Source organism: Crocuta crocuta, unplaced genomic scaffold, assembly GCF_008692635.1.
Source record: "Crocuta crocuta isolate KB4526 unplaced genomic scaffold, BGI_CrCroc_1.0 scaffold541, whole genome shotgun sequence".
Classification (NCBI taxonomy): Eukaryota; Metazoa; Chordata; class Mammalia; order Carnivora; family Hyaenidae; genus Crocuta; species Crocuta crocuta.
In genome coordinates this window covers 1,645,004-1,656,919 of record NW_027531901.1, presented here as the reverse complement: position 1 = coordinate 1,656,919, position 11,916 = coordinate 1,645,004, and the positions used below count along the sequence as shown (strand labels likewise).

Here is an 11,916-nt window from a genome sequence, read left to right as displayed (position 1 = left end):
GGGTCTAGCGCAGCTGTCCGAGGAGCACATTTCCCCTGAGGTTTCTGAGGGTCTTCCTTTCAGGGGTGGGCTTGATGAGAGAGAAGCTGGGGTCCGGAAGGAACCCAAGGCTCACTGTGGAGCCCCCAGTCTGCAAATCTGTTCTGTTATGTGAGCAAAGCAAGCTGAAGCACTCACTGTAGCTTATTTCCCTCCTCACTTTCCTCTGGCCTCGGCTCCTAGAAGGGAGTCCGGACAGAGATGGGGGGCATCTGAGCAGGGGGTCTTGCTCAGTGGTCCTGCCCTTCCTCGGGCTGGAGCTGAGTCCCTCCAGGAAGGCCCCGGCTTCTCCCGGCTTGAGCACACCTCCAGCTCAGAAAGTTCCTGCAAATGCAGGAACCTCAGGCCCCACCTGCTGCAGCCCTGCTCGCCTTCTCCCACCAACGGAAAGTTCCGAAAGGACAGGGACCTTGCTGGCTTCTCTCCTGTCCTCAGCCACCACGTGGTGCCTGGCAGCTAGCGGGCCCTCCATCAGTAGCTGGATAAATGACTGGCTGCATCACCTGTTCTCAGATGTGGCTGTTCCCTAGGTTTTTATAGATGGAGATTCCTTCTCCACTTTCAATTCTTGTGTTCCTTTTGGCAGATTTAAAGGAGGAAAGTATAGCAAACGGGCTTCTGCATCCCCATCTCTGCCCAGAAGGCAGTTTTTATTTTTCTTAATGTTTACTTTTGAGAGAGAGAGAGAGAGAGAGCGCGTGCAAGTGAGCGAGTGGGGGAGGGGCAGACAGAGAGGGAGACACAGAATCTGAAGCAGCTCCAGGCTGAGCTGTCAGCACAGAGCCCGACAGGTGGCTTGAACCTACGAACTGTGAGATCATAACGTGAGCCGGAGTCAGAGGCCTAACTGACTGAGCCAGCCAGGCGCCCCACCCCCACAGAAGGTAGTTTTTAAATTTAAGGAGAAAAGGCTTCACGGCTGTTCCTTCTCTAGGGCAGGACCATCACAGGGGCCGGACGCCCAGTACTGGCGGATCCCGGAGACGGTCCTGGGGCCCGGCTGACACACCCCTCTGGGGACAGCAGGTGAGCGGCCGCCCCTTCGCACCAGCAGAGGACGCCGGGTGCTTCCTGCCTTTGCCAGGCCAGACGTGCCAAGGCCCCGGGGCCGCCTCATACCATTGAGCAAATTATCTACCACAAAACTGCAAGGGGACACAGCTCATAGTGACTGCGGATGGCGGCATCTACGGGGCTGTGCGCTGTGTCTCCACCTCTGTGAGACCCTCCTGGGGACAGCGAGGCAGGCGGACAGGGGACGGGTCCGGCGGGACTCGGAAGGCATTGGACGTTACCTAGAGGCCCCGGGAGCCACCGAAGGCCTTGGGCAGGGGTAGGATTCGCTCGCACACGAATAGAGGCTCAAGGAACAGAACAAAGAAGCATCGACCAGAAGCGTCACCCGGACCCCCCGCGCGCCCCGGTCCCGAGGGACGAGAGCGAGGCACGTCTTACCAGCTCCCCGTTCTTCCGGAGGGCATCTGCCAGTTCCAGTAAGATGGACAGCCGCTCGCTGGGCTGCACGGAGGGCCCGCGCGGCTTCCTGCCCTCTTCCACCTTGCGAGCTGGCAATTTCACGATCATTTTCAGCGTCTTTATGGCTTCTGGGTAGTCCCCGCACTTGCTGAGGGCCCTGGCCTTGATGAAGTGGTAGAGGGGGTGGTCTCGGACCTAGAGGCGCACAGAGGGGCCTGGGGCTCCGGTTCACTGCGGCCGCCGCTCACCGCACCCGGACTGGAGAAAGCTGCGGAAGCCCACGGAGCCTGCCCTGGCTTTGGCCGGCACAAGGGTCCGAGGGATGCAGGGGGCTCCCGGGGCCTCTCCCAGGGCAGGTGGGGGCTGCGGCCAGCTGGGCTTCGGGATGCCGGGTGGGCCACTGGGCACAGGGGACCCCACCTGGAAGTTATGGCTGACACCCAGCTCCAGGCTGTGGGTGCACATGGCAAAATTGCCCTGCGCCAGGTAGACGTGGGACATGAGGAGGTGGGCGTCCACGGAGGTGGGGTCCAGCTCCAGGCAACGCTGCAGGGTGCTCTGGGCGCCCTCTAGCTCTCCTGCAACGACAAACAGATCTCCACATCCAGGGCTCCCCGGGGACCCCCAGGACCCGGTGTGTAAAGGCAGAATGTATTTTATAGGTCCCGTTACCCAGAAATATTTTATGCAGTTCCGTCCTGTCTCACTCGGAGGTCTCTTCCTGAAATCAGAACAACCCAGACAAAAGCCGGGAACCTCAGACTGTGGTGTCACCCTCAAGGAGACGGCTAAGTGGCGTCACTGCCCTGTCCAGGAGGTCCGGGGAACACCTCCGTCCCAATTCCCACCTCAGAGCAGAACGAAACCTAACAATAACAGCACCTAGAATAGCCCCGACTTACGAAGCACTTGCTCCGTGCCCAACACACGCAAAGCACTTTCAGAAAGTCAGGGTTATGAGGTGCCCCGCCCTGCAAGATTGGCAGTATTATCTGCGTCTTTTAGGTGTAGGACTGGAACCCAGTTACTGCGCTTACCAGGGACAAAGTCAGCTTTGAGACCCAGGGCCATCGGCTCACCGGCCGCTCTGCCTGCCTCCACACTCAGGGGTGAGGGCTCCCCCTGCAGCCTGGCCTCGGGAGCCTCAGCATGTCAGCCCAGGGGTGGGTGCAGNGGGGGGGGGGGGGGGGGGGGGGGGGGGGGGGGCCCCCCCCCCCCCCCCCCCCCGGCCAGGGCTCTCCCCAGCTCCTGCTCAGGGTCCCTAACTGGGTCCCTAACCCCCTGCTCCTTCCTAGCGCTGCAGAAACGCAAAGGGGTCACTATGGCAACCGAAGCCACTGGAGACCTGGCTCTGGCCCTAAACTCAGCAGCTGCGGCACCCCGGGGAGAGCTCCTGCCCTTGCCGGGCTCCCAGGAGCTCTGGAAGCCTGTGGGTAAACCTGGAAACCCAGAGGAAAACAGGGAGGCCCACGGATGAAGACGGGGTGGGAGGGGGTGTCTGCACAGCGTGACCCATGCGAGGCCATGCCAGAACGTGCCAGAAAGTGCCAGACACACGCCATGGCATTTGGGACCCTTCGGAAGCTGGTGCAAGGCCGCAGGTGGAGAGTACTCAGGGGGAGGCAACGAGGGTCCCACGGAGGCCTGTCCCCCGTCCCCTCTCTCTCCAGGACCTGGGCCTTGAGATGGAAGGAGCCGGAAGGATACTGCTCCGGCCACCTCCCCATGATGCCCTCCTGACCCTGTCCCGCCCCTCCCCTGCTTTGGTCCCAACCCGGCGCGGAGTCCGAACGGATGAACAGATGCGAGAGGCCCCAGGGGCTCACCTGAGAGGTACTTGACCTGGGCCATCACATACAGGGGCTCGATCAGAGCCGGCGCCACCTTGACCACGGGATTCAGGATCATGGCGACTTGTTTAAGAAGTGGAGACACGATCTGGCCCGGTGACCGCGGCTGCAGGGACAGGGGCCTGGCTGTACAGTTTGCCCCATTCCGGAGGGCCCCCTGGAGCTGGCGGGAAGCGCTCTCCCAGTGCAGGAAATCTACTCTACTCCGCACGGCTCTTATCGGCGCTGCGCACCCAGCGCTGCAGCAGGGGCTGCAGAGAACCGGGCCTTGCTTTGCTCACGGCCGTGTCCCCAGTGCCCGACGGGGTGTGCGCACTTGATGGGTATTTGTGGAATGACTCGTTACCCAGCACTGGGGGGGGTGGGTGGGTGCTAAGACAGCAGGATAAGACCCTTGCCCACGGAGAAGGCAGACAAACAAGGGAAGACTAACAGCCTTCGGAGACGACTTGTGGGGCAACGGGGCAGGTCGCGGTCTAGGGTGGAGGCGGAGGCGTGGAGCAGGCTGTTCCTGCGGGTGAGGTGTGTGGAGCAGCGGCACAGGGATCCCCTGGGAGCTTGGTCAAGATGCGGGTCCCCTGCCAGCCCCCCAGACTGCACTGGAACAGCTCACAGGTGGTCCGTGTGCCGCACGTGCGTGGTTGGGAAGCACCTGCTGACGGGGCCAGACGGGGTCCCGCCTCGTGCGGCCGATGCCCCAGCCCCCGCCGCGCAGGGGGACCTCCTCTAACCTGCTTGGGGCAGAAGAACAAGTACTCCCTGGCGACGCAGGCCAGGAAGGGGGGGTCCAGCCTTTGGAAGTACTCGGGGCCCAGGGGCAGGCCCTGCAGGCTGGAGAAGTGCAGCTCCGCAGCCTCCTTCAGGAGCGCGGCGGCTTCCTGCTCCCCCGAGCGCGTCCTGGACGCCAGAAGGGCCTGGAGGAAGACCAGCACCTGTGGGAGGCAAGCCCGGGGCCGGGGCTCAGCACCAGCGCCAGCTGGGCCTGGGGGAGGCGAGCAAAGCCGGGGTCCAGCCCCCCTCCCCCCGAAACTGGAGACTGGGGGTGGGGGGGGGAGGGCGGGGACACAGCCCGGAGCGCCCACGCGCCCAGGCAGCTCTGACCTCAGACTTCCCGAGGGACTGCTGCACCTCCTTCAGGAATTCCAGCTGCTGCTCAGCCTCCTCCAGGTGGCCTTCCAAGATCTGGCACCAGATGATCCCTGGGAACGGGGCGGCCAGAACAAGCATGAGGAGCCTGCGGGACCGCGACCGACCGCAGAGGGAAGCGCCCCGGGCAGGCGGCCTCTCCCAACGTCTCCGCAAGCGCAGCGCTGCAGGCTCCCGAACGAGGTGGAGGCAGGAGGCGGTGCGGGGAGACGACCCGACCCGGGCCCAGGCTCTGGCTTTGACCGCGCCTCTCTCCAGGGTAACCGCCGGTCACAATCTGGGGACGATTCCTTCAAAGACATCTCTCTAAGCATTCGTTTTTTAGTACCATGTACACACGCACTTTACACACATCGGTTCAGGCAAAACCCACCCCATTCTCTTTAATGACGACATTGTGGCCGGGACACGTTATTGCGCTATCGCCCCAGTGAAGGGCACCTCATTTCACATCTAGTTTTCTTTCGATGCTTAAATGTTACGGCGCCTCGGTAAACATATTTCCGTGTTCTGATTCCCGCAGCAGAGGGGATTGGTCAAAGGGCATGTGTATCTAAAACGCTGAGAGATAAGGCAACTGTCCTCAGATGTGGGAGAGGGCGTTACTGCCACGAACTTGAAAGCAGCCTTCGCCACAACCTCGCAGACACGCTTTACTCTTTGCCAGTGTAAACAGTGAATAACAACTCATTTTAGTTCCTTTTCTTTTTATTAATAGGGAAAAGGAACATTTTTCCATACGTTTAATGCCTCTTTCCTTTCTACTGTGAACCTCGTGTACATAGCTGTAGCCCGATTTTCTCTTAGGGTGATTTGTTTTCTTTTTATAAATATTAAGATCATTAATCCTTTATAGTAAATGTTTTGCACTCATTAGCCATTTACCTTTTAACTCTTTTTCAGTCTTTTGCCATCCATTGGTTTGAAATTTTTACACAGTCAAATCGGTAAAATGTTTTCTTCTAGGGCTTCTGAGTTTCTCTCAGGGAACCCAAGTCCGACTGACCTTTTATGTTTAAATGTCTAATTCATCTGGAGCTTTTACATTAACAACATTTTTTAAAGTAATCTTTACCCCTGACGTGGGGCTTGAACTCACGACCTCAAGATTAATCGTCACGTGCTTTACCAACGGAGCCAGCCAGGCGCCCCTGGAGCTTATTTCCGAGTACGGCGTGAGATGGGCACTTCCCTTCGTGCTGTTCACACTGGAGAGCCAGGCGCCCACCATTTTGGTTTGAAAGGTCACCTTACTCGTGAGGCCTGCTTCCATCCGTCTGTCTCCGTTCGCTCCAGCGTGGCCGGGCCGGAGCTGACTTACCTCCTGTCGCTCCGTAACGTGTTTGGAATTTGGGAACACAAATCCTTCCACTACTACCATTCCTCCTTTATGGCTGTTTCTTGGTCATTTTGGTGTCTTTGTTCCTGACTGTCTTCCTATCTTGGTTTTCGCTTATGTCCATCCCACCGTTTGGCTCGTCTATGGAATTAAATTACCTCGCAATCGTATTTGTAATTTTCAGTCACTTCTTTGTTCTCTACAATCTTTGTCGTAGGAGCCTGTTCCTTACCCACTGGCTGACGTCGCAGCCTCTGCAAAGCCCGCTCTTCTGGTGGGGGAGGGGAAGTCTTTGTTCCTCAGAGGGCCGTGGCCTTGCACGCACTTGGCCCCTCTTTCAAACTGCTAGCGGACCGACAAACGGACCAGACTGCTGAGCATTAGCAGCTGAGGCAGATTTCCCAAATTGTTAAGGTCGCTGCTTTTCTGGGCTGTGGACTTCCATTCTGGCTGCCTGGCCAGGGCTCCCCTGAATGAGGAAGTGGGGAGGGACTGAGCTGGGTGGGGGCGCGTCCTCGGGGTGTGGCCTGTGTGAGGAGCAGCAAGTCTTTCTGCCCTTCACGGCCCGGGTGGTGGGGGCGCGTCAGGGGCTCTGCTCCCTCCTGCCCCACCGCCTTTCAGGGGCTCCTGATCCCATTCTCTGGGCCCCTTGTTATGTCACTGACTGCCCCTCATGGCATGTTTGCTCCCAGCCTCCAGTGACCCTGAACTTGTGTTTTTTTTTTTCCCCAAACAGAGAGAGAGAGAGAGGCAGGGAGAGAGGAAGAGCGAGAATCCCAGCATGCTCTGCACTGTCAGCATAGAGCCTGACGCGGGGCTGGGTCCCACACACCATGAGATCGTGACCTGAGCCAAAACCAAGAGTCAGACGCTCAACCAGCTGAGTCGCCCAGGCGCCCCTTGTTATTTTTCAATTCTCGTTTTCTTGGAGCTCTTTGGGGGAAACCGGGTCTACTCATTTCTTTAGCTGCCCTGCCTATGCCAATGCTGGCAGGTGGGTTTCCCGACTGGCTTGTTATTGCCTTGCTTTTGACGCTGTCTGCCTTATACCTTCTAGAAATGTGCTGTTCTCATCGTTTCTGGTCCACCAAAGGCAGCTTTCTCGGTTCCTAGGGCTGCAATTCTCTTTTCAGGATTCTGTGGCCTTGGAAGTGGAGGAAGGTGCAGAGGCTGCGGACTCAGCCTGACGTGGTGAGCCAGAAATCACGACCAACCCGCCGTGCTGCTGAGGAGGCTGGGCCGTAGACAGAAGGGGCTCGACCCGCAAGACACAGCTCCCGAGAGCTGCGCCTGCCTGGAGGCCGGGACCATACAGGTTCCTCAGCCAGAATTAAAGTGCTGGTTCAGAATTCACCAGACACCGTAGATCTGAAGGCTTGAAAAAACGTGTAAAATGAAAATTGGGCTCTGGAAAATGTACTGACATTTCTCTAACGTGGGGTGTGGGGGGGTCTGGACAGACAGGGAAGTAAAACTCTCCAAACTGTTGCTCTGGTGGCCATTCAGCTCAGGCACCTGCAGAGGGAGAGTCTGTAGAGGGGAGGCCAGCAGTGTTGGGTTGGGCCGAAGGGGGCGCTGCCGGTCCTGGGGGGGGCGTGGTGTGGACATCGGAGGTCTGATGTAGACCGGAGTGGCTATGGCCACACTTCTGACAACTGCTGTGCCTCCCACATCTGTACTTATGATTCGTGGGGTGCCCTCAGCGTCAGCTGGTTCAGTGCCCAGGTCATGACCCCAGGGTCATGGGATCCAGCCCCATATGCGGAGCCTGCCTGAGACCCTCTCCCTCCCTCTGCCCCTCCCCCACTCTTACACTTTCTCTGTAAAACAAACACACACACACACACACACACCACCCCGTCACACAATGTCCCCCAAACTCACACGCCCTCTAGGGAGGGTGCCTGCCAGCTCCGCGCTTCTGGATCCACGGAGGCCACCCTGCTCCCCGCCTTCCCGCCCCCACCTTGCCCACACCGCGGAGACCTGTCAAGGCAGCCACGCTGTTCTCGTCCAACTTCATGGCCTCCGAGTACCACAGGGACGCCTCCGTCACTTGGTCCCGCAGGACGAAGACATAGCCCAGCTCTGTGGCCGCGTGGGCGTAGGAGGCTGTCGCCATGAACGTGCGCTCGATGAAGCCACACACGAGCCGCAGGATGGCCTGGTGCCTTCCACACTGCAAGGGGGGACACGTGGGGTGGGGAGAGCTGTCGGCCCAGCCGTCTGCGCGAGGCCGTGTCAGGAGTGGGGGACACTAGCAGGCCTGTTCCGGGGCGCTTAGGGGAGCCTACGAGGCGCCGTGACCCACAGAGACGGGTGTGTGCCCTTGACTGGCTTCCAAAGAGCCTCACGCTGGGCACCTCTGTGGGACCTGCCTGCAGACGCAGGGCCCTCCAGAGGACCCACCTCCTGGCTGAGTCACCAACAAGCTTTCAAAAGTTGAAGCTGGGTGAGAGGTGTCTGTGCCCTGTGGATGGGGAGTGGCCCCGAGGGCAGCCCCGTCCCTGCTGAGGGTGGAGAGCCAGCCGCCAGCAGCAGACACAGGTGTGTGTCTCTGAAGCAGACCGGGTGTCCCGGCGGCATCGGGCCCCGCGGTCCTGGGTCCTGGGGCCCCATGGCGACCCCCGTTTCTGCAGCAATTCCTTCTGGTAGGTTTGCTTTGGGGCTAGAGGGTCTGACGGGGATACACTGCGGCCACCTGGCCTGTGTGACGGCAGAGGGGGTACAGGCGGGCCACCTCCACGGAGGGGGAAGACGGCAGCGGCTGCCTGGCGCCCTGGGCTAGAGCGACAGCCACCGCACAACTCTCTTCCCTGGACGACAAGCCTCTTACTCTAGATGCACTGCCAGACCTGGGGGCTCAGACCTTTCTCGCGTCCCCGAGCGGCCGAGGAAACAGCCTATGCGGTACAGTTACTGCTCTGAGGCCCGTAGGGGCCACTAGGGATGGGCCCCCAGGCTGAGAGGCCAAGTCTGAGCCGGAGAGGGGAGGGCAGTGTCCCCGGGGGCTCCCCTTAGGAACAGCCAGCAGGAAGCACGATTTTGGAAACTTGGAAAGACCCTCTTACCAGCCTGCTAACCACAAGAATTTTTTTAAGGTGGAGGCTTGGGTTTTGGGGCTCTCTGGTCTCCAGTGCCTGAATCAGATTCCGGACATGGCCCGCAGCCTGTGGGGGCAAAAGAGGCCACGTCAGAGGCAATGTGTAAGATGGGAGTTGGGCGGGGCTCACACCCTGCGGCCCGCAGCCTCCCCCGGGGGCCCGAAGACGGCCCCAGGGATTTGGGGTGGGCCCAGGCACCGGTGGGACTTTCAGGAGCTTGTTGACTCAAGAGCTGGCGCTGCCCCTCTGTTCATGGATTTGCGGAGAGAAGCTGCCCTCGCGCCCCCCTGCCCCGCCGGAGCCAGAAGCCAGCTGCTGCGGTGCCCACACGGCAGATGGTCCTGGCCCCGAGCCTCTGCTCCACGGTGACATGAGTCACCACACCGGTGCCCGTTGGTCATTCCAGCGAACGCTCTCGAAGGCCCCGTAAGTCAATACAAGCATTTGAACTGTCCAGTCCGGCAGACAGAGGGGCAGAAAGGTCAGGTGATCTGCCTGAGGCCCCTTGGCCAAGCGGGGAGCAGACTCCAGAGCCCTTATTCTTTCCAGTTGCCTCCTCTGTCCACCCCCTACCGAGGAGCGGGGAGCCCTTAGTTCCCGGACGCCGAGAGGGACCCCGAGAGGGACCCGGAGAGAGAGCCTGGCAGGGGCGCGTCTCCTCTGCTCAGCAGGGGCAAAGCACGCTCAGCACTGAGCAGCCTGGGCTGGGGAGGGGTTAAGTCCCAGGANGCTTCTCTGCCTCTCGGACCAACCCTCAGGCCAAGCCCCAGGGGGGCGGGCCTGCCCAGGGCTCCTGGGTCGCGTGAAGCTGAGGACCGTCCTCCGTTCCTACCCCGAGAAGCTGGGAAGAAGCGAGAGCTCCTTCCAAATGCGGACGGTGCCCTCGGGCTCACCCCGCCCCCCAGAGCCCACAAGCTCAGAGCCGCGCAGAAGGAGCCGGAGGCTTCCTCTTTCCACCACGACGCCTTAGACACTCCCGATTTGCCACACGCTTCACTGAAGCAACGTTATGGATGAAAAGGCAAACCCATCCTGGCATTGAGGCTTTCGTTAAGAACGGTTTCTGTGTTTGAGGGCTGTGTTGGATTTCTCTGGAACATGACAGGGCTCAGAAGCAAGTGTGGGGCCAGGTTCCACCCGGCCGATACCTGAGCAATTCCAGCTCGTCCCTAACAGAATGGCATTTTAGTTGAGGTCTATCGTGACAGGGCTTTTTTCTGCAGACCTACCTCACTGGAAATGCTTCACAGAGTATACGTGTGGCTTCCTTTATTCACAGAACTACGTGTTAGACGATACCTCTATCTGCTAAAACTCTGTGAAAGACCTAATCGTCCAAATTTTACAGCCTTAGGTACTGCACTATTCCAACGATCTGTACGATTCTAGGGTGTGCTAGTTTAGGGGCGAATACGATTTGAAACCATTCACAATCAGAGGCTGTTTGAGCCTGAGGACCAGGCAGATCCGTCTACTCGGACCCTAAACGTGGCCCAAACGTAAAAAACTCGGATCCCCAAGACCACAGCGGGGGAAGTTTTGAACACTGTCCACATTCAAGTGCAGACTCACGATGCCCAACAGGAAGAACTCTGGGCTGTTTGGAAGGTTATGATTTGGACTTGGGAGGAACTATGGTGATTGGCCGTGGAAGGAATCACCTGTAAAAATCCTTAAATAAAAATTTATTGACTTTAAATGTAAAAAAATGGCATTTCATGACATCGGGCCGTGTTCCAAGTTCTCCATTTGTCATCTCATTTAACCCTTACAACGACCTCACGAATGGTGGGGACTGTCTGCAATTTACGAATGAGGATTCCAAGGCTTATCCGGGAGCCCAAACCGTGGTCAACCTCCCTGCGTGCCCACAGGGCAAACCAGCGCAGACCTGCTTGACAGGGAGTGGGGTGGGGGTGGGGGGCTGAGATCCAGGGGGCAGCCTCCAAGGCCCTGGGGATGGCGGCACTAAGAGGGCTTCCTCCCAGGCTGTGCGCGTTTCAAGGCCTGGCTTCTGAGTCTTGAAAAGAACTTACTATGGTCATGTTTCCTTCTCTTGCAAGTTGATGCACAGCTAGGATTTGGCAGGCGTCAATATTGCTCTCGTCTCTCTCCAGGATTCTGAAATAGGAAGAGGAGCCACATGAATTGAGTCTTCACAGGCAAGGAAGGGTGGAGTGGCTGCCACTTCTGAACGTCTCCCAGTATCCATTCTCCCTTCTCCTTTCAATGACGGAATCCCCAGGGCAGCTCCCGCGTGGCTCCGTAGCTTAAGTGTCTGCCTCTTGATCTCAGCTCAGGCCTGTATGTATGTATTTACTTTTTTAAACAGGCTCCACGTCCAGCCTGGAGGGAGTCTAAGACTTGAACTCATGGCCCTGAGATCAAGATCTGAGCTGAGGTCAAGAGTCAGATGCTTAACCAACTGAGCCACCCAGGGGCCCCTTCAGCTCAGGTCTTGAGCTCAGGACTGTGAGTTCAAGCCCTGTGTTGGGCTCCACGCCTGGCGAGGAGCCTCCTTAAGTCAAACACACAAAAATAATAGAACCCCCCACTGAGCTGGGCAGTGGCTACCAGAATAAGGGGTACATCTCCCGGTGGCCCCGCAGCTGAGGTGTGGCCCTGGGGTTAAGCTCTGGCCAACGGGCTGTGAATGCAAGGGCCCCGTTTGATGCCGGCTGTATGCCTGCTGCCTGCCTTCCATCTCTTCTCCTTCCTCCTTCCTGCTGGGGGCGGAAACGTGGACCCTGTAAGCTGCGTCCTAGGTAGAGCAGCAAGTCAGAAGGGGCGCGGGACCCTACAGGGTGGGGGTGCTGTCCCTGGCCTGGGCAGCCACCAAACTTCCACCCGGGAGATGGGATAACCTTTCATGTTACTCAGGTCATGTGTCTGGGTGTCTTTGTGACACAGCCTATTTGTATTGAAATGAACACAGGTGTGATTGCGGTACCGTGGCCCCGGG

At 58.8% G+C, this 11,916-nt stretch overlaps 1 protein-coding gene across 1 annotated transcript in view; it reads right to left on the bottom strand.

Annotated features, from left to right (window-relative positions):
* The window catches only part of TTC21A (tetratricopeptide repeat domain 21A), a 31,027-nt gene that overhangs the window by 10,991 nt on the left and 8,120 nt on the right, over nt 1-11,916 (bottom strand). Inside the window, exons 6-13 of the mRNA XM_077774016.1 lie at nt 10,991-11,075; nt 8,922-9,020; nt 7,837-8,029; nt 4,467-4,564; nt 4,097-4,297; nt 3,342-3,471; nt 1,936-2,093; nt 1,495-1,710 (exon numbers count right to left, since the gene is read on the bottom strand). Of these exons, the coding sequence (XP_077630142.1) occupies nt 1,495-1,710; nt 1,936-2,093; nt 3,342-3,471; nt 4,097-4,297; nt 4,467-4,564; nt 7,837-8,029; nt 8,922-9,020; nt 10,991-11,075 (1,180 nt within the window). The remainder of the gene's footprint in view (nt 1-1,494; nt 1,711-1,935; nt 2,094-3,341; nt 3,472-4,096; nt 4,298-4,466; nt 4,565-7,836; nt 8,030-8,921; nt 9,021-10,990; nt 11,076-11,916) is intronic.